The sequence below is a fragment of the Caloenas nicobarica genome, chromosome Z (genome assembly GCF_036013445.1).
Source record: "Caloenas nicobarica isolate bCalNic1 chromosome Z, bCalNic1.hap1, whole genome shotgun sequence".
In the NCBI taxonomy this organism is placed as follows: Eukaryota; Metazoa; Chordata; class Aves; order Columbiformes; family Columbidae; genus Caloenas; species Caloenas nicobarica.
Genome location: NC_088284.1, coordinates 99,423,196 through 99,443,884, shown reverse-complemented (window position 1 = coordinate 99,443,884; position 20,689 = coordinate 99,423,196). Strand labels below are relative to the sequence as shown.

The 20,689-nt window shown below is 40.1% G+C and overlaps 1 protein-coding gene across 1 annotated transcript in view; it reads left to right on the top strand.

The window, feature by feature from the left end:
• Positions 1–20,689, top strand: part of EIF2B3 (eukaryotic translation initiation factor 2B subunit gamma) — a 98,526-nt gene that overhangs the window by 13,798 nt on the left and 64,039 nt on the right. The window contains exons 4-5 of the mRNA XM_065656805.1: positions 7,442–7,601; positions 13,171–13,282. Of these exons, the coding sequence (XP_065512877.1) occupies positions 7,442–7,601; positions 13,171–13,282 (272 nt within the window). The remainder of the gene's footprint in view (positions 1–7,441; positions 7,602–13,170; positions 13,283–20,689) is intronic.

The window sequence follows — 20,689 nt, the reverse complement described above, 5'->3', positions numbered from 1 at the left end:
CAAAGCTAATCAGGTTTCACGTGTGTGGACACTTGGTTCAGTGAGGCTGGTGTGAGGTGGCAGTGCCACTGAACTGAGTTTGGCAGTGACTGCACAGCAGATTAGCGCTTGGGTTTTCTGTTGGAGCGGAGTTGAAACTGGGGTTTGTGTAATGACTTGGCTTGACCTTGGAAAGAATTGCATGTTTGTTTGTTTGTTTTCTTTTCTTTTAAAGATCATGCTGATACTAGTGCAGACTGATTCCTGAAGACACATGCTGTGTATGTCTTGGTTTTCATTTATAGTCTGGTTTGAGACTGCAAGGAACCATTATGATCCTCTAAGCTGTAAGGGAATTTGCACCTGGTAATTAGGGCTGTTAGCTCCAAAACTTATGGACGACTTAGTGAATGTGTTTCTGAAAGATAGCAAGTCTTTATTCATACGTTCTAGTAGGTGAAGAGTCTTTTATATCCTTTGGTATTTTATTCCAGATCATATTTATTCTCCTTAAAACACTTTGCCTTTTATTTCTACATTGAACACTGATTTGTAGCCACTGAATCGAGTCATGCCTGCTTTTTGTTGTGTTGCTGAGATCTTCTGCTCTTTAGGTAATTGCAGGCTGTGGGCAAAGGCCTTCTTTCTCTTCAATAAGTTGAGCCGGTTGAGCTCCATTAGGACTACTTTTTATTATTATTGTTTGGATGACTACAGCACCTGACTGCCTAAGGCTCTGCTTACATTAAGTGTTAAGCCTGGACTTGAGCTCTGGGCTTTGGCAGCAAGCCTGCTGTGCTGCTGCTGTTGAGATTGGAGCCTGACTGTAGCATTCTCCTTTCTGTTCATGTGAAGCAGAGTCCAAGATCAGCTGCACAGCAGGTCTGGTGGTGCTGCCATCCAGGTAGTCCTGGAAACCTGCCTTCCAGGAATGGGAGTGACGAGGAGAGTGCCATTTGCTTCTGGAGTTCTTCTGCCTGTGAAGAAGGGATCTGTTTGTGCAGCATGTTGAGCCAGGGGAGAATTCAACTTGCCAGGCTCACCCTCCGTGAACTGGTGAATTCAGGGTTCGGGTTATGGGGTGCTCCCCTGAGCTCTTGCACACGTGATTCTCTTGAGTGGTGCGCACTTTCTGGATGCCTTTAGATGGGGATAAAGCAGTCTCCTCTGTGGCATGCCTAGGGTCTGGATGTAGACACAGGAGATGATGCCTGACCTCAAACAAATGAGAGACCCTAACAAGGCAGGATAATGTGTGTCAGTGTATCAGTCTGGTGCCCCAGCACACTGATAGCCTGATAATTGTCAGTTTTCTGTAAGTATAAGGGTACCAGATTTTTATTTTTATTTTTTTTAAATAAAACAGCAGAGCCTAAAACTACATCCTTTGGAAGACACAACTAGGTAATAGAGCTGGCATCCTTTATTGATGTAAGGCAGAAGTAGACTTGGCAAGTGAAGGGTGAGTTGAAGGGATAGGCTATTAAAGGGAGGGTAAACAACTTGTACTTGATGTGACAGAAAATGGAACCAGTGAAGCAGGGTGATGTGGTTGGAGGAGGAAGCTGGGAAAATGATCTTTGGAGTACTGTGTGAGTAGGACAAAATTGCATTAGTCAAAACCATAGGAGAATGTGGTTTGCAATGCTTATGTTCCAGACCAGAAAGTTTACTATTCAGTGTCATAAGATCAAAGTCTTGCTTTGAAAACATTCTTAATAAGCTTATGAACTTGTGTTCATCTCTAAACTTCTGCTTTTTTTTGCTGATAACTGTAAATTACCCTTTTCCACCCCATGTGTCAGTTTGAGCAACAGGTAATGAGACTTCCTCCTGGGAGGAGACAGGATGCCTTCCAGGCCTGAATATCTTTCTTGTTCCTAGCTTATATGTATGTAAATTAAAAAATATTGATTTTGGATGGTAGCTCTTGAGATACAAAGATAACCCCAGTAGCATCATATGGCTCATCCTATGCATTGTATCAGATGGGATCATACAATGAAAACACCATTTTAGGTTAAGTCTCCTCCCCAGCTTCTGGCATCTTTCTTCCAGCTTTCTTTGAGAAGATAAACAGTGATGCTGACAGGTTATGTATGTGAAGGCATTCACATTGCCTTAAGATATCCTCACCTGATGAATTCAGGGCCATCCAAGAAATTAGAAGAGACTCCCTTGGCTCCCACATTAGGCTTTTCTGTTTTCTTTTTTTTTTTTTAAGAAAAAAGAAGCCTCTTTCATGTTACTGTCTCAATTTAAAAAAAAAAAGTTTATTCCGTCTTTTAATGAGGAGGGGTTGCTGCTGGATTTCAGATTGAGGGAGATCCTGTGCCTCCACTGCCCTCTGTCCTTAGAAGAGTTATGAAGGTGCTGGTCTGCAGCAAACTTGCTGCTGCAGGGTGAGGGCACAGTAGGTAAATGCTTCATGTCTGCTAACAAAGTATTAAATCATGATTTTCTTCTGAATCTTGCTATCAAGGACATTACAAAAGCAGAATTCCCAGCCAAAGGCAGCCATTTCAGTTGGTAGCTAACAAGATCCTACAAACATCAAAAAATAAATGAGGTTCCCTGCTCCAGTTACAACAGCAGCTATAGAGCTTCAAAGAGGTCACAGGTGTGGAAATTGGAGGACTCTTAATGGAGATGGAGATAAAAAGGGATTCTCTAAAGCCTTGGATGTGAGTTTCTAATCTGAAGAGTGGTGAGTAATGCAATTGCTAGGAGGTGTCTTTGGCTTTGCCTGGAGCATGCTAACAAGCAATCAAAACGCTTGCCCACAGCCAAACTGTTCTTTCTCTTTCCACTCTTTAAAATAATAAAACCACTACACGCAAACCCCACTGTTAATGCAACATGTGGGTGAAGTTCCAGGCTATTGTGTATAAAACTCTTGGTCTTAATTCCAGCAGTAATTATAACTTGTTCCTCTCTCCTCTGTTGTATGGTGACACTGCAGGAAGTGATGCAAAGTTCTCTGTTTGTGCTTGTGTTAACTTAGGCTGAGTGTAGGAACAGAGTCTATCTAATCTCTTGTTTTTTGGGTTTTTTTTTTTTGTTTTCTTTTCCTGTCAAAGTCTCATCTGTAATACTGTGCCATTGGAAACTTCTGGCATTTAACTTCAGTGTTTTGTCTGTCTTCAGTTCTAGGACCTTGTTCTACTGCTGGTGGATATTTTGCTTCTTTTCTGTTTATAATGCAATCTGACATTTGTTTTCCTCTTTCTCTTGAGGCTGATTTTGTTCAAATTAGAGATTTCCTTGCAACACATGTTTTCTCATTTTCTAGTCTGCAGGTTTTGAGGCCCTCAGCAGTTTAGGCTACGAGGTCCTGCCCTTGTCTATACTTGATAGAAAAAGCATAGTGAATACCACTAAAAAAAATCATCATTTGCTGCCAGCTATTTGTGGTAACCTTGATATCTCCTGTTTGAACAGAAGGGATCCAGCAATAATTGCTGAATATAAAAGAGTTTTTAGCATTGCCTTTGTACGCAGGGTGTGAGAAAGTCCAAGGCTTTTTATTTATGCTGGTATATTACACCATATAATTGCATCCATCTTTTGATCTGTGGCATGAATTAGTTCCATTGAAAACATGTTTTCTATTTTTAAATTGGTTGTCTTGAACTGAGTTCTTGAAACATTCTGCTTTTTGGTCTTGTTTTTGCGTAGATTTTCCATATTGTACTGGGTTTAATATAATTGTTGACATGTTGGTTTTGAGGTTTTTTTCTTTACGTTTTTTTTTCCCCTCTATTTTATATAAATCTCTTGATGTTTTGTATTACACTGTTGTATTTATCCAGATTGAATATGTAAGTTATCTCATAATACCCAGTTTGGAAATATTTGACGGTGAAGCGCTGTTAGCCAGGGTTAGAAAGGGAGGGCAGAGATTCGGTGGCCTCAAGTGCTGTGTTTCCATACTAGGCTGACCAGTCTGTGTTCAGCGATGGCTGGACTGGAAGCCCAGGGCTCCATCCATGGTCAGCAGGGACAGAGAAACATCTTGAAACTCAGATCATAGGTGGGATGATCTCTGCAGGACCTCATTTTTCTCTACTGATCGGCAGCTGAGCCTAAATTCTGAACTTGAGAGTGCATAAATTGCAAATCTGAGGTTAAATGGAATTACTGAGGCCCAGGTGACCCTTCCAAGGAGTGTCTTATTCTCCTTGTCTTTTCTGTTGCTCTTGTGATGCTCACAAAAACGTGAGGTGTTCTACCAGCAAGCTGGGGCCGCTCTCCCTACACCTGCATAACACTGCGGTGTTTCCTTGTGTCCCTCTACCCAAAGGCATTTGCTGTTCACTTTTGTTCTGCTTGATGGTATTTTCACCTGGTCTGTGCAGCAGCTTCTGTGGTAGAGCCGTGATCTGTGACAAGGGCTCCTCGGTGTCTTTAAAGTGGTAAACAGAATGGTACATGCCAAGTTTGGCAGAGTAGGAAAATGCCAGAAATTCCAAGCATTTGTTCCATGCTCCGTCCATTAGACGGTCCTTCCTTAGTTAAGGCCCTTGCCGTGTCCTTCCCGTGGTTGTAATGGGTGTTGAGAGTGCGTTTGTGTGTGCATTTGCCTTCCTTTGCAGTGGTTCTGCTTGGGGTGTGTGCTTGCTGGGGTTTTTTTTAATCAGTTCATGTTGATTCTTATCGCCTGTTTGTATAATAGTTTGGGGTTGATGTAATCATTGTTACATGTATTTCATTAAGAGGTGTATGTGTGTGTACCTAGGTGTTTGCATAATTCATGAAGTCAAGTATGTTCATATACCCCTTGTTAGCACATAAGGGTATGCAGTAAGTACATAGTTCTCTTCTTCGTGTCAGTGGCTCATTGGGAAAGGTGCACTGTATTTATTTGGCATGTATAATATATATGTAAAAAACCCCCACAAGCTCTACCATTTATTTTCTTTCTTCTACACCCACCCTAAAAACGTAAAGAAAAACACACACTTCTGCTAGGTCTCTAGGATGGTTTATTTTTTCATTCAGCCATTAGTTTATTCGTTCAGGAGTTGTACACTGGAAAAAAGTGCATCCATTAGACAGTGAGGGCTTTATTTATGAGGGGGGTGGTGTTTCAAAGGGGAGGCTGTCAGGTCCCAAAAGAGCCTTTCATGGTGTATTCTCAGCGTGCTTCTGAGGCCACTGCTCTGCTCATCAGGAGGAGAGACAGAAATGTGGGTTTTACAGAGCAAGTGTGTGTTTCACTGGTCCCTGCGCTCACTGACGTTTATTTACATATTGGGAGAGTAAATGGGTAGAACAGATGGCAACCAGACATTTGGGGGTTCTGTTCCCGTATGCTCCTCAGGGGTCTTGCATTCAGTTTTTGCAAAAAGCTTGTCCTGTAGTGAGGAGAAAAAAACCCAGGAGCCTGCTCGCAACTATGAAATGCTTGTTGGGTTTTTGCTGTAGTGACAGATTAAAACTTTTAGTAAAATGTGAAATAATTAAAAGGTGTGTTTTACAAGTCCAGATAATTGTTCCTTAGGATAAGTCCATTGGTGTGTCTCTCTCATTATTTTTTATTTTGACCACTGGAGTGAATGCGTTGAGATTTGAAGCCGGAGATCTCTTCCTTCTTCAAACTGAGTTTGAAAAGTACAGGTCTATGTATATGGGTCTTAGATACCTTTTGGCCTTTTCTGCAAATATTGTAACTCACTTGTGCTCTTGTAAAACCAGAATATCTGAAAATTTTGCAGGATTTTCCAAGATAGTTAATATGTGTTTCTTCACTATTTACAGCTATGAAGAGAGATACTTACTTCCATGCCAAGTTGAATTTTTTTTCTTACTTTCCTTGTGCACACTGGAATGTTGGAGCAGGACTGCTACAGTGTGCTGGGCAGCTTGCTTTAGTGGGTTTGTTTTCTTTTTTTTTTTTTTTTCCTTCCAATGTGTGCATGTCATTTGTCTTAGAGAAGTGATATTTAAAGCACTTCTCCTGGGCAAAACCGTAATATAAAATACTTATTTTGAAAATATGTTAAAAGGGGAATAAATCGAATGAAAATTGAAGAGCTTGACCTTTTGCACAGCATGGCAAATTAGCAGCTCTAAGAGTTTGTGAGGTGATGAATTCCAACAACTTATTGGTAAACACATGAAACTGCCCAGCATGTGTAGGAGAACCTGTCAAATAATGTAAATACCAGACCTCAGTTAGTTTCACCTACAATGTGGAATCTCCTCGTATTAGATAAAGTCTGTAAATCAAACCTTTCTATAATAAACCTTCCTGTAATAAAAGGTTGGTGCTGAACTAGTTCGCTTTGAACCAAGGTGGTTTTCAAAAGTAAAAGTAGAATTACTGATCCTCCTTGAGTTAATCAACTCAGATTTTACCAAGTGTTTTCTAGTGCCATTCTCATTAAATAATGTTTTTTAAAAAGACAAAACTAGGAAGCCAAGTCATGCTCTGCAGGGAGGCCTACCATGGTAAATGGTAGCACAGAAAGTGAAAATGTTAAATGTCAAGAAAGAAACACTATCTTCTTGAGACATGTTTAGAAGGTTGATCATTAACAAAAAATAAAGTGGAAACTTGCTACTTTTCTGTAGGCCATGCTGTGCAAATATTATGTTAGGATTAGTTTAAATGAAGATAATTGCTGAACTGGTAGATTTTTGGCAGTATATTCCACAACCCACGTGAAATACAGAAAATTGTTTCTAATTGAGAGTTTTTAGCCAGAGTATATTGATAGTGTGTGTGGTTAATGAAGCTGCTATGTCTCACTCAATATGTGACAATGTTTCTGTGATATATGCAGCAGTACTGTTAAATACTTTGTAAGGCACTTTGGAATCCTTTGAGATCAAAATTAAATACAAGCCTGTTATTAAATAGGACCTAACTTTTATTTTTTCCTTTTTTTTTTCTTTTTTTTTTCCTAATATGGGGTATTGCTGGTTTTAGGATATGTATCTCTAAACTGAGCCCACCATCGCAGTGCAATTACTGAGTAAATCACATCCTAAATAGTCTTTGCTTTTTTTTCCCCTGATAAAATAACATAGTTTAAATATCTTTTCCAGTGGTTTGTAGCCAGATGCAACGTCAGCTAAAAAGATTTCTTCAGAAAGATTTCCGTTCTACATCATTATGTAACTAAAAGTAGCTGTTGTGAATACTACAGAATTTCATGGCAGTCTTGAAAGCCATGGCTTCTGTGTCCTGGTTCCTTCCCTTAGGAGCAGATGATGGCAGTTTAGATGGTCACGTATTCTTTATGGTCCAGAGCCGGATAAACATTAACCGAATAATTAATTTGGTAACAGCACGACGCAAGAAAAGTGAACTAGTAAAACCCAGTAACTATTTTTGGCAAAGTATGGCAGACCAACAAAAAACCCGGATGTATCTGTTGTTATCTCATCAAATACTAATGCATGTGTGGTCATTTGTATCTCTGAAGGGTTTGGGTTGTTTTTTCTTCTTTGGCAGACTGATGTCTTGGTGTTGAGCTGCGATCTGATCACAGATGTTGATTTATATAAAGTTGTGGATCTCTTTCGGACACATGATGCTACTCTCTCCATGTTGATGAAGAGAACTCATGAACCCACAGAAGGGGTACCAGGACAGAAAGGGAAAAAAAAGCCAGGTATGTAGATAGGAATACATATATTTACTTGTTAATAAATTATAGAGAAACCACTAGTATGTATGATATGTTTAGTTATCAGTCCCAGAGTGAAAGAAAAAAAAAAGGTACAGATACCTATTTTTCCTCAGATTCCCTGGTGGGGGTGTGACTTGTTTTTTTTCCAGCTCAGAATTAAGTATTAGACACGTGTAATCTTGCAGGCTATGATCCAAAGCTCACAAGAGTTAAGGGAAAAGCTCCAGGTGACTTCAGTGAGTTTTGGATCAAGCCCTAAATTTTTGTTGCATATGAACATTAAAACCGTTAGATTTTTCAAGAGCGCTAAGCATCAGCCAGATTATAGCTGGGAATTTTACCACTGACTGAGGACCAGCACTAGATGGGTAACAAATACTTCTAGAAATTCTCCCCTCTCATGTACTGGATTACTGCTCTGAGATCACATCCAGGAGTGTTTTTGCTGGGCGAAACTCCCATTGATTTCAAGGACTTGGTTAGATGCTTATCTTGTCCCTCTTACCATAAAATCTTAGTTAGTGCCTTGTAATCTTTAATGTATCTGTTCTCACAACACTGCTGTAAGGCAGGGCAGGGCTGTGATCCCCATTTTACTCATATGCTAAAAGTACTAAGTACCATATAGTTGTTCCCATACCATACCTCTCTTTTTCTTTTAATGATACCTGTTAAATTGCTGAGGCTTGATTATTGCCAGCACAGTGGGTCCATGATTAAAGCTCAGAGGCATTACAGTAAAACGAATACGAAAGCACAGCTTCAAACTGTTTGAGAGTGGAGTGAAATACAAGCCAACAGTTGGACTATGTGTGTGTCTGAAAGCGGAGGAAATGTGTTTTTTAAAAGCAAGCTGCTTAGGCTCTGCATGAAAAGATTTTTCTGGAGCAAAGTAACAGTTGTAGGGCTGAAAGCATTTAGGACTTGGGCTCTCAAACAGCTCTAAAACCCCCTGTTTTTGGAAAGGCAATTTAAGTGATAATGGCACATAAAACTTTGTCAGGAGCACAACTACAGCCATGGAGTTGAGCATTCAGGAGTTATAAACTAATGCGTCTATGGTTAAACATCATAGAGCTGCCCAGTATGTGAGCTCTGAGCACACGGTGGGGGGCAAGGAGGTTTATGAGGATAAACAAGATCATATGAAGACTCTTGGCAAGTGTAAACACATTAGGTTGCACATGCATTCTTAATTTGCTTGGTTTTTAATGTTTGTGTGCTTGACTTTGTAGCAATCTTCCTACATGTTAGAATTTGTGTATGATTTCTCAGATCTGTAAAAGATTGAACTCAAAAACATTAAAATTCCATGACGTGAAAGTGTTTTGACACCCACAGTGTTTTTCTGTGGAGCTGGGTGCTCAGGCCTCTCACTGGAGGCTATTGAGCTGTCATGGGCAGCACTAGCAAGTTGTTTTCTATGAACTGCCTGGGGTAAGACGTGGACCCTACCAGACCTTTTTCAGTCATTTACTAAAAGCAGGGTAGTGCCAAGTATGAGGCATTTTGGGTTCTTCTCCAGGTGCTGGAGGGGGGCACTACATTTGAGGGAGCACGCACCCTCCTGCCTTTTTTCCTTACTTGACTGAATGCACACTGTTGCTGTCAAGTCATCCCTGTCTCTTTTTCCATGCTTACTTCTTGCCACCACCAGCCTTCATTCTCATTCTCTTTGCTTAGTCTCCTCCTTCAAGTAGCCTTGTCAAGAGTCCAGCTTCTCTTTTTCATCTATTCCTCTTTTCTTTTATACCAATCCCATCCCCTGTTCTACTTCTGACTTCTCATCTTGACCTGCTTAATTTATCTGCCCGTAGTCACCTGTTTTCTTCTCTCCTGATTCCTGTCCAGTGTTCTTTCATGCACAGTCCCAATTTCTACCAGTTTTCAAGCACTATTTTCTCTCCCTTCCAGTTTGTTTTGCAGAGTCCTTGTTGTTATCCTGTTCTTCCCCCTCACCCTTGTAGCTTCTAAGTTTTATTTCCTTTTAAAAAACATGTTGCAAAACCACAAGAAGCTCTTTCCCCTGGAGCAGTCATCACAGCATGGCTGTGGAGCCTCATGGCTTGTGTGCTTTGCTCATACCACCTGATGGTACAGAAGACCTTAGCTGGCACCTACTATTTGATAAGTTCTAGGAGCTGAGGAATTGAAACAACCTTTCCTTAAGAATAAAATATGCAGACATTTTTGCAGCAGAAATAGAAGTATTGAAAGACCACATGAAATTGCAGTTTTTCAAAGATTTATATTGGAGTCAGATGGTAAAAAGTACACTCCTGATACGCAGGTTGGCAGCGCTTACTGACTGTCATGCTGCTTCTCTGAAGAATTGGAATACCAGAGCTTTTAAAGGGAAGGGCCACCTAACTGTTTCAGCTGAGGATAACCACTTTTAAAAAATTTCTTTAGCCTTAGAAGAAGCACAACTGTTTTTGCTGAAGTTTTCCAAATGTTCCTCTTAAGGCAGACACCATTGGAAATTTCATCCCAAACAGTTAAAATTTGATGAAGCTTGTAGGCAACTGAAGGGAAGATAACAAGGAATGTGTCAGGCAGATTCCGTAGCGTGTGGCACTATCAACTCCTCTAAATCATGACAGTTCCATGTTTCTGTATACTTGTACTGTACTCTTCAAGTGTTAGTATTAGGAAATGGATCCTTAGCCCTGACAAGCCACTAGAAATACTTGCAGCTTTACTTATTGTTTCACTGGTCCTACGAATTCAATAATTTTTGGAGAAGGAGCAACAAGACTTTTATCTTGCATGTGCCATGGAATCCAATACAAAGTCTTTGCTTTTGGGGTTATTATTAAACATTCAAGAACTGTGATATAAGGAACATTTTTTAAAATTAGCATGAATTGCAGTGTTATGCAGCTATAAATTCATACTGATGGTTTCCTGAAATGCTTAATATAACTCAGCTGCAACTTATAGGGTGAAGTTCATTAGCTTTTATACTTGGGCAATCAAATATGGATGACAATAAGCTCATTGGCTTTTTTAATTGAGGCATGGCAATAAAAAAAAGCAGTGTGTTAGTGACTGGTAGTAACCCAAATAAACAGAGTGTGTCAGGAATTCAAACACCCAGAATGGAACCATGTGCTTAAAGATGACCTGCAAGGGATTAGATGGAAAAGCGCGTCTGAACATTTCTGTGTATAAAGAAAGGCAGAGAAGATGGGGATGGTGACTCTTTCCTGCTTGTTTTTCTTGTCTTGAAAGCAGCAGGCATGTCATCACTGGTATTCCCTGTATTTGCCAGAAGACGTCTTGGTGGTCTTGCACGCTGCATCGTGTGAATTTTCTCCCTTTAATTGAAAGGGTGGGGATACTGAATCTTTAACAAAGGTGTCTTTTTCCCAAATGTCAATTAATTATGTTTGATTGGAAAGCATTTTAGAAAATCTGACTGAAAACTATTTCTTCTCATCGCTGAATTGCTCGACTTCCATTCTCTTATGTCATGATTTCTTTAGGTCATTAAAGCTCTCAAAATTGATGGGGTCCTAACTTCTAAGGTAATAAATTGCAATAGCTGTGTCAAATCCTTATTTATCTATTGTGAGGAGGCAAAACACGTCCTGAATTAAATTTTTATAATTTAAACAACTTTTTAGTTACCATCACTGCAGCTTTAACATTTTTCTCATACTTTCCTTGCAGGGATTTTGTAAACTAGTTATGTATTTGTTCTTCCATTTATTTTTTTTCTCACTAAGTAATGCCAGTGTGATTTGAAACAGCATGCTTGTAGCTCTGGCTAATTGATTTTAGTAATAAATTTTATCTTCTCTGAATTACAAAAGTAACACTACTTATTGCCAGTGTGCAGGGAAAAACCTGAGCTAGTATCCACCAAGAAAAATATAGCGCTCTCACATGGTTTCACTGTCTGTTTCTTACCTTCATCCACACAAGCAAGAGAAACCAGCTTGGTGGCAATCATGTACCTGGTCCTGTTTTCATCGAGTTTTCTTTTTCCCTTTTTCTTATTGCATAGAGGTTTGCTATAGCAGTGTAATATGTTATGTGTAGGAACAGGCAGGAGATGGGGAGCCATGACCTGAGCTTTGACAGAAGTGTTAATACCTTGACGGTAGAAAATGGGTCACTGTTGTGTTTCTAGCTAGTCAGGAGACCTCAGTGAGGTGGCCGCTTCCCTTAGCATGAGGATCAGCGCTGCTTTTAAGACTTATTTCTGAGTTTTTCAGCAAGTGAGCTTTATCCTAATGGTATTATACTTAATTTGTCATAATGTTACACATTCAAGCCTATTTTTGAACTTCTTTGCTGTATGATTAATTTCTGAGAAGGGAAAAGGGGATTTCTGAAGAGGGTATGTTGATCACTTGGATCAAAGGCTGCCAGTAGCAGAACTTTCAACAGCTGTCTAGATTTGACTGTATTTTGATAGTGGTTATGGCTATGGTAACTCTGAAGGAACAGGTAAAAGAAAAATAAGGGATGGGGCTGAACTGGGGAAAACAGGGTTAAAAACAGTTTGGCTGAGAAAAGATCGTAGAGAATTAACTGCTTACAGAGCATGTTGTTACTCCAGTGTGGTTAAAGGCTTAGAACTTAGGAGATTGAATATTTTCCAGTTTGGCTCAAAATAATACTATTTAGTGGGAAAAAAGAGGTTTTTGCTAGAACTGTACCATGGCATTCTTGTACAGCCTGTGTTCCTGTAAAGATCAGTGTACGGTTGCCACCAGAGTGATGGCTCATACTACAAAGTGCAAGTTAGAATAAGCTGCCACCACTGTATCCAGATGTTGTGGAAAACTGCTCAGAAATAAATGCTTTACATTTCAGTACACCAAAGTCACTGTTAATGCACAGTCGCTGATTGCAGGAGATGGGAATTGCCACAATAATAGTGTGACTACTAGGTATTCTTTTGGTTGGCAGTTTTATAAATAGATATTTAAGCCAAGTTAAGCCACCCAGAAACATCAATGGTAGGAGTCTTAGAATCTATACTTTTATGTGTGTTTGTGTATATGATTTAGGTTTTCTATTGCTATGAGTATTTATTTGAAATATAACAGGAGATCAGTTGTGAGGTAGTTACGCCTTAACTGAAACTATAATCCTCTCCAGACCTCCAAATTCTAATGTGGAGTGATTTATGATGAGGAAGAAGCAGCTGGATTTTTGAGAACTCTCTGCTTGCCTTGGGTTTGTTGTGTAAATTCAGGTAGCAGCTTTGGTTTTTTGTTTTTTAAATGAAGAGAGAGAGAAGGAAAGCATAGCTCAAGATGGAGCGTTGCATGTCAGGACCTGTAGTCGTCATCTTCATAAAAAGGAGGCAGAAAGCTTGCAGGGCCAGTGTTTTGAATCTCAAGATATATATCAGCTACTCTGACTGAAGAGAAGTTAATAAATATTGTGGATAAATTTTGCAAATTCGTTGATTTGCTGGGTTAATCTGAAACCTAGTACTTCATACTTTGGGGGTGGTTGGTGGTCCCATTTCTCTTTCCAGCCTGCATTAAGACAGGGTTGTATAATGATTGTGTTTGATTTTCTACTTCAGTGGAGCAGCGCGACTTCATTGGAGTGGATGACACAGGAAAAAGATTGCTCTTCATGGCTAATGAAGCTGACTTGGATGAAGAACTTGTCATTAAAAGATCCATCCTTCAGAAGTAAGCTTATGTATGAGTCCTTGTAATAGATACTGAACTTGTAGTGGGGTAAATAACAGTGGACTAGGAGTGATGGTTAAAGATAAAGTAGGATAAGAAGGGAAGAAGAAAAGCAGCTTTTGCAATATTCAGGGAGTCATATTTTATTATCCATTACATCATTACAACCAGTTGATAGGCTCGTCTGATACCTTTATTGTGAAAAATTCCAGGGAAGGAAAATGAATGGGTGAAAAGGTAACCCTCCTTGAAATGAAGCCAGTATCGCTATAGTTCAGATACAGGTTAGATTCTGAAGCGGTAGATCTATGTCCAGCAATGAAATGCTAGTCTCATTGGCTGAGTCAAAATGGATTTACAGAGCATCTGAGAGGGGCTCTCAGGTTTTCATGACACTCTTATGCATATAAGGCACAAAACCTCAGCTTTCCAGGCCCAAAAAGATTGATTGGAGAATCCATGTTTTATTCACCATTAAACTGCACTGGGGACTTGGATGAATTTATTAAATACACCAGCCTAGCTGAGCTTCCTGCACCGCATAATTTGTGTCCATTAGTCAAAGAAGGAAAGATGGCTTGTTGCTCCTTATGCTCTTCCGTACAGTGATTTTTTTTTTGGTGTTTTCTCGCACACCTTGTCTGACATGTTCTGTGTAAAGCTCTGCTGGCTTCTTGAAAGGCCACCCTTTGTCATCTGTCCCAGGCTGACAGTTTGACTTTCACCTCTGTGCGATTAGACACCTGTGGGGCAGCCACCTGAGCTGGGAAATTCATCTGTGTGGACCTTGTAAGTCAAGGATGTGGACATCTGAGGTCTGCTCCCAGATAACCTGTTCTGTGAAAATGCCTCTGGTGGTGCTGTGGGCCGCAGCCAGGTGTAACCTTCTCTTGAATATCCCAATACCAAATACAGGGGAGGTGCTGTGTGCCCAGGGAAAGACAACGGCTCTTCTGCCCAAGTTTTAGGATTACCCTAGACAGAGGGTGGTCGTGAGTGAGCCCTGTTAAGTGTTGTGATGGAAAGAGCCTGTCCCAGTGTGTTCCCACTGGCTCTCTCCTGGGTTTTTCTTGGCTGTGGTGGGGGCCAAGCTGCAGGCAAGCCTTCTCTACGTACACAGCAGCTGATCTGCATGGTGTAGGAAATTCAGCACTGTTGCATTCTGTGTTTTTGTGCAAACAAAGACTAACAGGTCTGTTTTGGGCTAGGGAGGAATATTTTATCTACAGTTAGTCATGGGCTTGTCTTTATGGCTTTCTCCTGACACTAGTGGGTGGCTATAATACAACAACTAAGAAATTGCTGTAACGTGTGATCTTAGCTGACCTCTGATTTTACAGGTTCGTCTAACCAGAGGATTCTCATTCCTGTTATCCTATAGCTAAATTAATCAGGCTTTATCCTGCCGGCTAAACGTTGCTTTCAGGAACACCTGTTCAGTTACATTGTCTTCAGCAGATCTTCTTAGGTATAACTGTTTGGGATTTGGTAAATGTAGTGTTGGTGATATACAACCATCAAAGCTAATGTAAAGTGTTAACCACCCTCCAAGTAAAGCCCACAGAAGCACAGAAGGAGAAGATCTGCAAAGTATTTAAAAGGAGGGAGGAGGGGAAAAAAAGCTTTGAAGCATCAGGTAGAAAGAAGCATTAGGCCAGTATCCACCTGGGTGAGCCTCTGAGGTCTGAAACTGCCTGCTGTGGATGCTCCTGCGCTCTCTCTGTTTTATAGCTCCCACCTTGGAGAAGCTCTGAGGGAAGCAAAATAGTATATGGAAATTGTCAGATATTTTCAAATGAGGCAATTCCAGGGTAGCAACAACTGTGGGAGCTGTAGGAGGACAAAGTGTTGGCAGCTAATGATGTTTTAACCACTGTGTTGTCTAGACCTGCTCAAGCCCTGATTTTCTTATGTGAGAAACAAAAGCGACGCTTAAAATGATCTTTGAAGTCTTTTTTTTAAATACATCATAGTAAAGCAAGGAGGGGAAACAAAAAAAAAAGAGCAAGCCCAATCTCGTTTTTCTTCATGGATCACTTGAAGTGACTGACTTTCAGCTACCATGTTCTGTTTCTTGATCTCTGGACTTTGTTTTGATGAAATAACAGACTTTATGGCAAGATGGGAGAATTTCCAGTACACTCATTTGTTCCTCTGTAAAATACAATAGACATCTTGAGGGCGTTGCTTTTGTTTGTTTTGCTTTTAATGGTCCCTTTGAAGGGCTATGGTGGTCTTGTTACATGAACTCTAGAACTCCTTCAGTGCTTGTTTTGCTCTTCAGATCCTTTTCTTTTTTGATTTTCTTTTTTCTCTCCCTTTTTAAGGAGGGGAGTAGAAGGAGGGAGTGGGGAAAGGAATGGGAAGAGCAAAGATGAACTTTTCTTTAAAGCTAGGAATCTTGTTACTGGTAAAATCTAGATCCCATACAGAAATTGTTCAAAGGACCTTTGGCTTCCCCTCCTCATAGGAGGGAAGTTGTGTTGACAAAACATCCAAAGCTGTAGAACGCTAATTTAAGTCCCTGAAGAAAAACCTTTTTCCTGACCTTTGCCTTCTTCCTATCATTGGATTTCATGCTCTTCACTTTCCTGCCGTAAAAGAGCAGCTGGTGGGGAGGGACAGGGGAAAACACGCATTCTCCCGAGTACCTGTTGAGTATTAAATATTTATTTGCTCTTGACTCAGGCATTTTGTAATAATGAAAGTGTTACAGAATGAAACATTTTAATAGGATTTCTAAGTTCATGGTGTAGCCTGTTGCTCTCTTTCTCAGTTTGGTTGGGATTTCTCTTCCAGATTTGTTGTTTTGATTTGTATGGGGGAGTTTGTGAGTTGTCGGCAGCTATTTTGGTTTTGAGAATGCCTCTCTATGTTACACCACAGAAGGGAGTCTGGATTTTGATCTTTTGCTTGCCAGAGCAAACCTGGCAAAGCTTTCCATTCAGCTGTTAAAACTGGGTTTTTTTCTGTGGTGTTTAATCACCCTGATGACAAGTCCCACAGGTAGCATCCTCCCTGCAGTAAACAAGCACAAAACAGTATCAAATCCATCCATCCAGGCACGTTTTGCTGTGCATCAGGCTGGGCCAGGAGACAGAATTTATTGGTGGTGCCTAGAGAGACTAATGCTGCTGGGGAAAGCATTTTCAGGGAAACAATTCCCTCTTTGGGTAATGAGAGCTTATAAAAACCCATGAACAGCCTGTGCATGTCATTCACTTTGGCAAATAGTTGCAAGATGAGATACTAGAATGAAAGAAATACAGTTTGGGGAAGTTTCGGAGCCAGCTTAGGGCCCTTTGAAGAGAAAAAAATAAAGTTATGTGCTCATCCCTGGAGCCTGATTTTGCCGGTGACATCTCTCTGACTTGGGTCTTGGCAGGATGAAGGAGTGAGGAAATGATGAGAATTCCATAGCTGCTGCCTTTGCTTTCAGACGGAGCAAAGGTATTTGTTTTCAAAGCACAATTACAATGGATGGGGAGCTTTTTGCTCCACCTCTGATATTTATGGTCATGCAAAGTGAGACAGTAAAAGACACCTGTTGGAGCAGGTCTAAATTTGGAGCATTTCCTTTTAAGATCTTGTGGGCTGTGTAAGGGTGAGTTCAGCCTTCGTGGGTGTTCTCTCTGCACAGACACAGGTGCAGGGCTTCTCCTACAGAATATGTTAAATAAATCACCATGACAATTCCAGCTACTTATTACCTCATGTGCTTCAGACAGAAAGGAGTACCTCATCTATAAATATATACAGAACTAACATTAGTAACCTTGAGGTAACAATACAGATCTGGTTTTAAGATATTTTAATAAAAAGAGGGGGGTAAGATGAGGGAGTTTTTTCTTCCTTTTCCCCTTGCATCATGAGAGTAAAAATGAATGGTGTAGTATAATTTTAAAAGTCAGCATTGCCAAGTGGCTAGGTAATGGGAGTTCAGGAATAGCTTTGATACACTTGATTTCCTTTCAGTTGCCTAGGGATATTGCCTTTTTTTTAATTTCTGCTGATAATTTGTTTTAAATGAGTGAATCATATATAAACACAGTGCAACTTCCCTAGTGTTTCTGTTCTCTGAAACTGCCCTCCTTGGGAAACTGGCATCTCTGAAATACTCTGCCACTCCTGTGGTGGTGTTTTTGTTTATTTGTTTTTCTTTTAAAATGTACTTCCACGAGAAAGGCTGAGAATGACACAGGTATAGGCAGATGCTCCACTGTGTGAAGCATCCTAAAGTAGATCATGGGCAGATGTTCTCTTCCAGATCCAGCTGTGCTGATGAGGGGGGTTACCACCTCCAGCTTGCCCCTAGCTGGATATGTGACTGAATACTTCATAAGCCACCTGTGTCAAAATGAGTTGCATTACTTTTTTAAGCAGCAGGACTTTTATAATTTGTTTCTTTTTACTTAGTGCATTAGGGAGTGTTCTCTGCAAGCAGTGCCACTGGTAGGGGAGGGAGGGATGCGATAACTCAGTAGGAAAATCTGGAGGAGCAACTCAGGGCAGACCAGGAGCAAAAACTCTCTGCTGGGCTCAGATGTTTACAAGATGAATATACATGTATTGGCTTTGGTGGTGTTCCTGTGTTGGGAAAATTGGTAGTTTTCACTATTAGCAAACTTTTGTTAATAAGTTTCCTTTTCATTTGAGTGATATTTTGAGGAATGTCATGGAAAGATGTTGGATATTTCTTTTTTCTCCAACGTGTGACTTTTCAAGAGTGCTCTGTAGATCTTCATGGCTTTCATGTTAGTCCAGATCTGCTCTTTTCATAAATAAAAATTAAATTTTCTGACTAGCATCCAGAAAATAAGTCATGTTCATTTTGGCTCCTCCATCACAAAAATATAAATTGTATGTGTTGATTTAGATAATAATCCTTTTGCAGATGCACAAGCCAGAAGAGAATCTGTTTCCCCTTCCAGAGCTGAATTGGTTTCACAGTAGCAGTAGGAATTTAGAAAGCTGTAAAATGTTATTTTAGCCAGTAAAGCAAGCAGATCTGACTTTGAATCAAAACAGGGGAACTAGGTCTATTGAATAAGAGGGTGTGATTTTTACACACTAACTTCTCAGACTATAACCACACTTTAAAAATGTTGGTGTAGCTTTAATCATATTTCTTTACAAAAGAGGATTTTGCTGAACATATCAGAAAAAGATAGTGGCCTGTGAATTGTTGTTTGAGCCATGAGTTGGGAGTAGATGATCTCAAGATGCCCTTGGAGATTTTACATATCTGTTTAGAAGTTTCTCAGTTTGCTAAGAGTAGTTGCTGTAACTGAAAGGCACTAATTTTATCAGAAAGTTTGCCCTTTTTATTATACATTTAAACTTTGCTCAACTTGCTCTGCTTTTTCTGTAAACATGTTTGGGATGAGTGTAGCCTTCAACTTCAGAAATTGAGGTTTGTTTGTTTTTTGGGTTTTGGGTTTTTTGTTTGTGTGTTTGTTTTTTAAAGTGACATATTGTTTCTAAAATGAATGTAACTAAATATAAGGAAAACATTTTAATTTGGTGCTTTTATATGTTATGTTTGTACCAGAAATATGAACATACTATCCAAGCAGTTAATGAGACATTGACTTTATATTTTAAAGAACATACTGCTATTACTGATTTTAATACTGTTGCTTCTACAGGATTTTATTGTGTTTTGCTGCTGCCATGTTATTTGATTCATCTCGGGGGGCGGGGGTTGAAAGGAATGTACAACATATCCAGGTCCTGTTTATAAAAGAAAGGTCATGCCATGTCTTGACAGCTTGTACAGGTAAGAGGTCATGAATCTTAGAATCTGGAATATTAGCAAGAACTTCTGTTGACTGTAGCTATAGAAAGACTTATTGGCAACGAATTTAATTTTACTGCAAGTTTCTTGCCAGTGTTACAGTACACATAAGACTAAAAGCAGTGAGCGTGAGGCTCAGCATTTGGTTTCTAATTGTCAGTAAATGTATGTTGCATGGATTGTCATTAGTCATTTGTCTGTCTGTCTGTCTGCTGCGGTCTCAGACCAGCACTCAGCCCGTGGTTCCGTTTTGCTTTTCGGAGGTTTCAAAGGAGGGAGAGCTGACTGTATGGCTTGGACACCCTCGAGTCCATGTGACTTGGTAAGTGCAGTGCTCTGCATGAGTCATCAGGTTGGACAATGCTGAAGTTGAATCTCTCTCATTGTTACTCTAAGCCAGGCTTAGGTCTTGAAAAGATGACAAATGATCTGTTCATTTTAGAAAGATGTCTTAATATTTTAATACAGCTGCCACTGTGTAGTTTTTAGCAAAGCTGAGAGTTAGTTTATTCTGCAGAGTTGATGGAAAATGCAGCCATCACCAGTTGTTTTTGTGATATATTTACCTGAGTTGATCCAGATGTAACCTGTATGATCAAAAAGTTCCTCTGAATAGTCTGTTAGGGACAAGCCATAGAATGATCAATTATTTGCTTTTGACATAAGTTTTCAGCGATGGTGTGTATTCAGTAGAGCTGCCTGTTGAAACCTTAGGGTTTCAGCTTGTGTCCAGCAATCCCAGAATGACCAATATGTGACAGAGGGGCACAGACTCCTTATTGTGTGGTTTGGATGGCACAGAGAAAAAAAAGCCAAAGGTCAGAGAAGTTATCCCTGCCTGTGTGCGCACTGTCAGGCTCTCCCCTACCACATGTCCACCATGTGTTCCTCATCAGCGGGATGTGGAACTCCATGACGCAGAGCAGACTGGAATGTGGAGTTAGTTAACACCCGCCGTTGGGGAATTTATCAGCCAATGTGGAATATGGAGGGGGAGGAAGCAGCCTAGTTTAAAGCAAAGTAAGGGTGAAATGAGGCATATGACTGTTCCTCTTCAGTTAAAAGGTCTGATTCTGCTTGGGGCTGAGATCCTGGCTCCTGAGCCCAGCCAGAACTTGTGGTTCCCTTACTGTTCTGCAAAACTGATTTTTTTTTTTTTTTTTTTTTTTTTTCCTCCTTCTTTTAAATTGGCGTGCTTAGCAGAAGATTTTTGCAGTGGGGTAGAGGGAAATACCCTTGGGATTTTTGCAAGGAGCTATTCATCTGGTTTATTCGAGAAACCTGGACTTTGAAGAGCCTTTCCTTCATCCTGGTCATTGAGACCCCAAATCACTAACTTGCAGGGATACATAAAAGTGATAGCCTCTCCATTAAAATTAGCTACACTTGGGATCAGTTGGACTGTAGTTGCATAATATTTTTAGTGCTGATTTATTACACTTACTTCATGGCTACTGTGAACTCTAACCTGAATGATTTACTGTGATGTTTAGCACTGCTAAGAATATTGTGAAAGTCATTAATAGAAAGGGTCAGAACATACTGGTTGAAGGTATATGTGTGCCCCATGATCCTTATTGGGTTCACATCCTACTTGACTCACAGCAAAT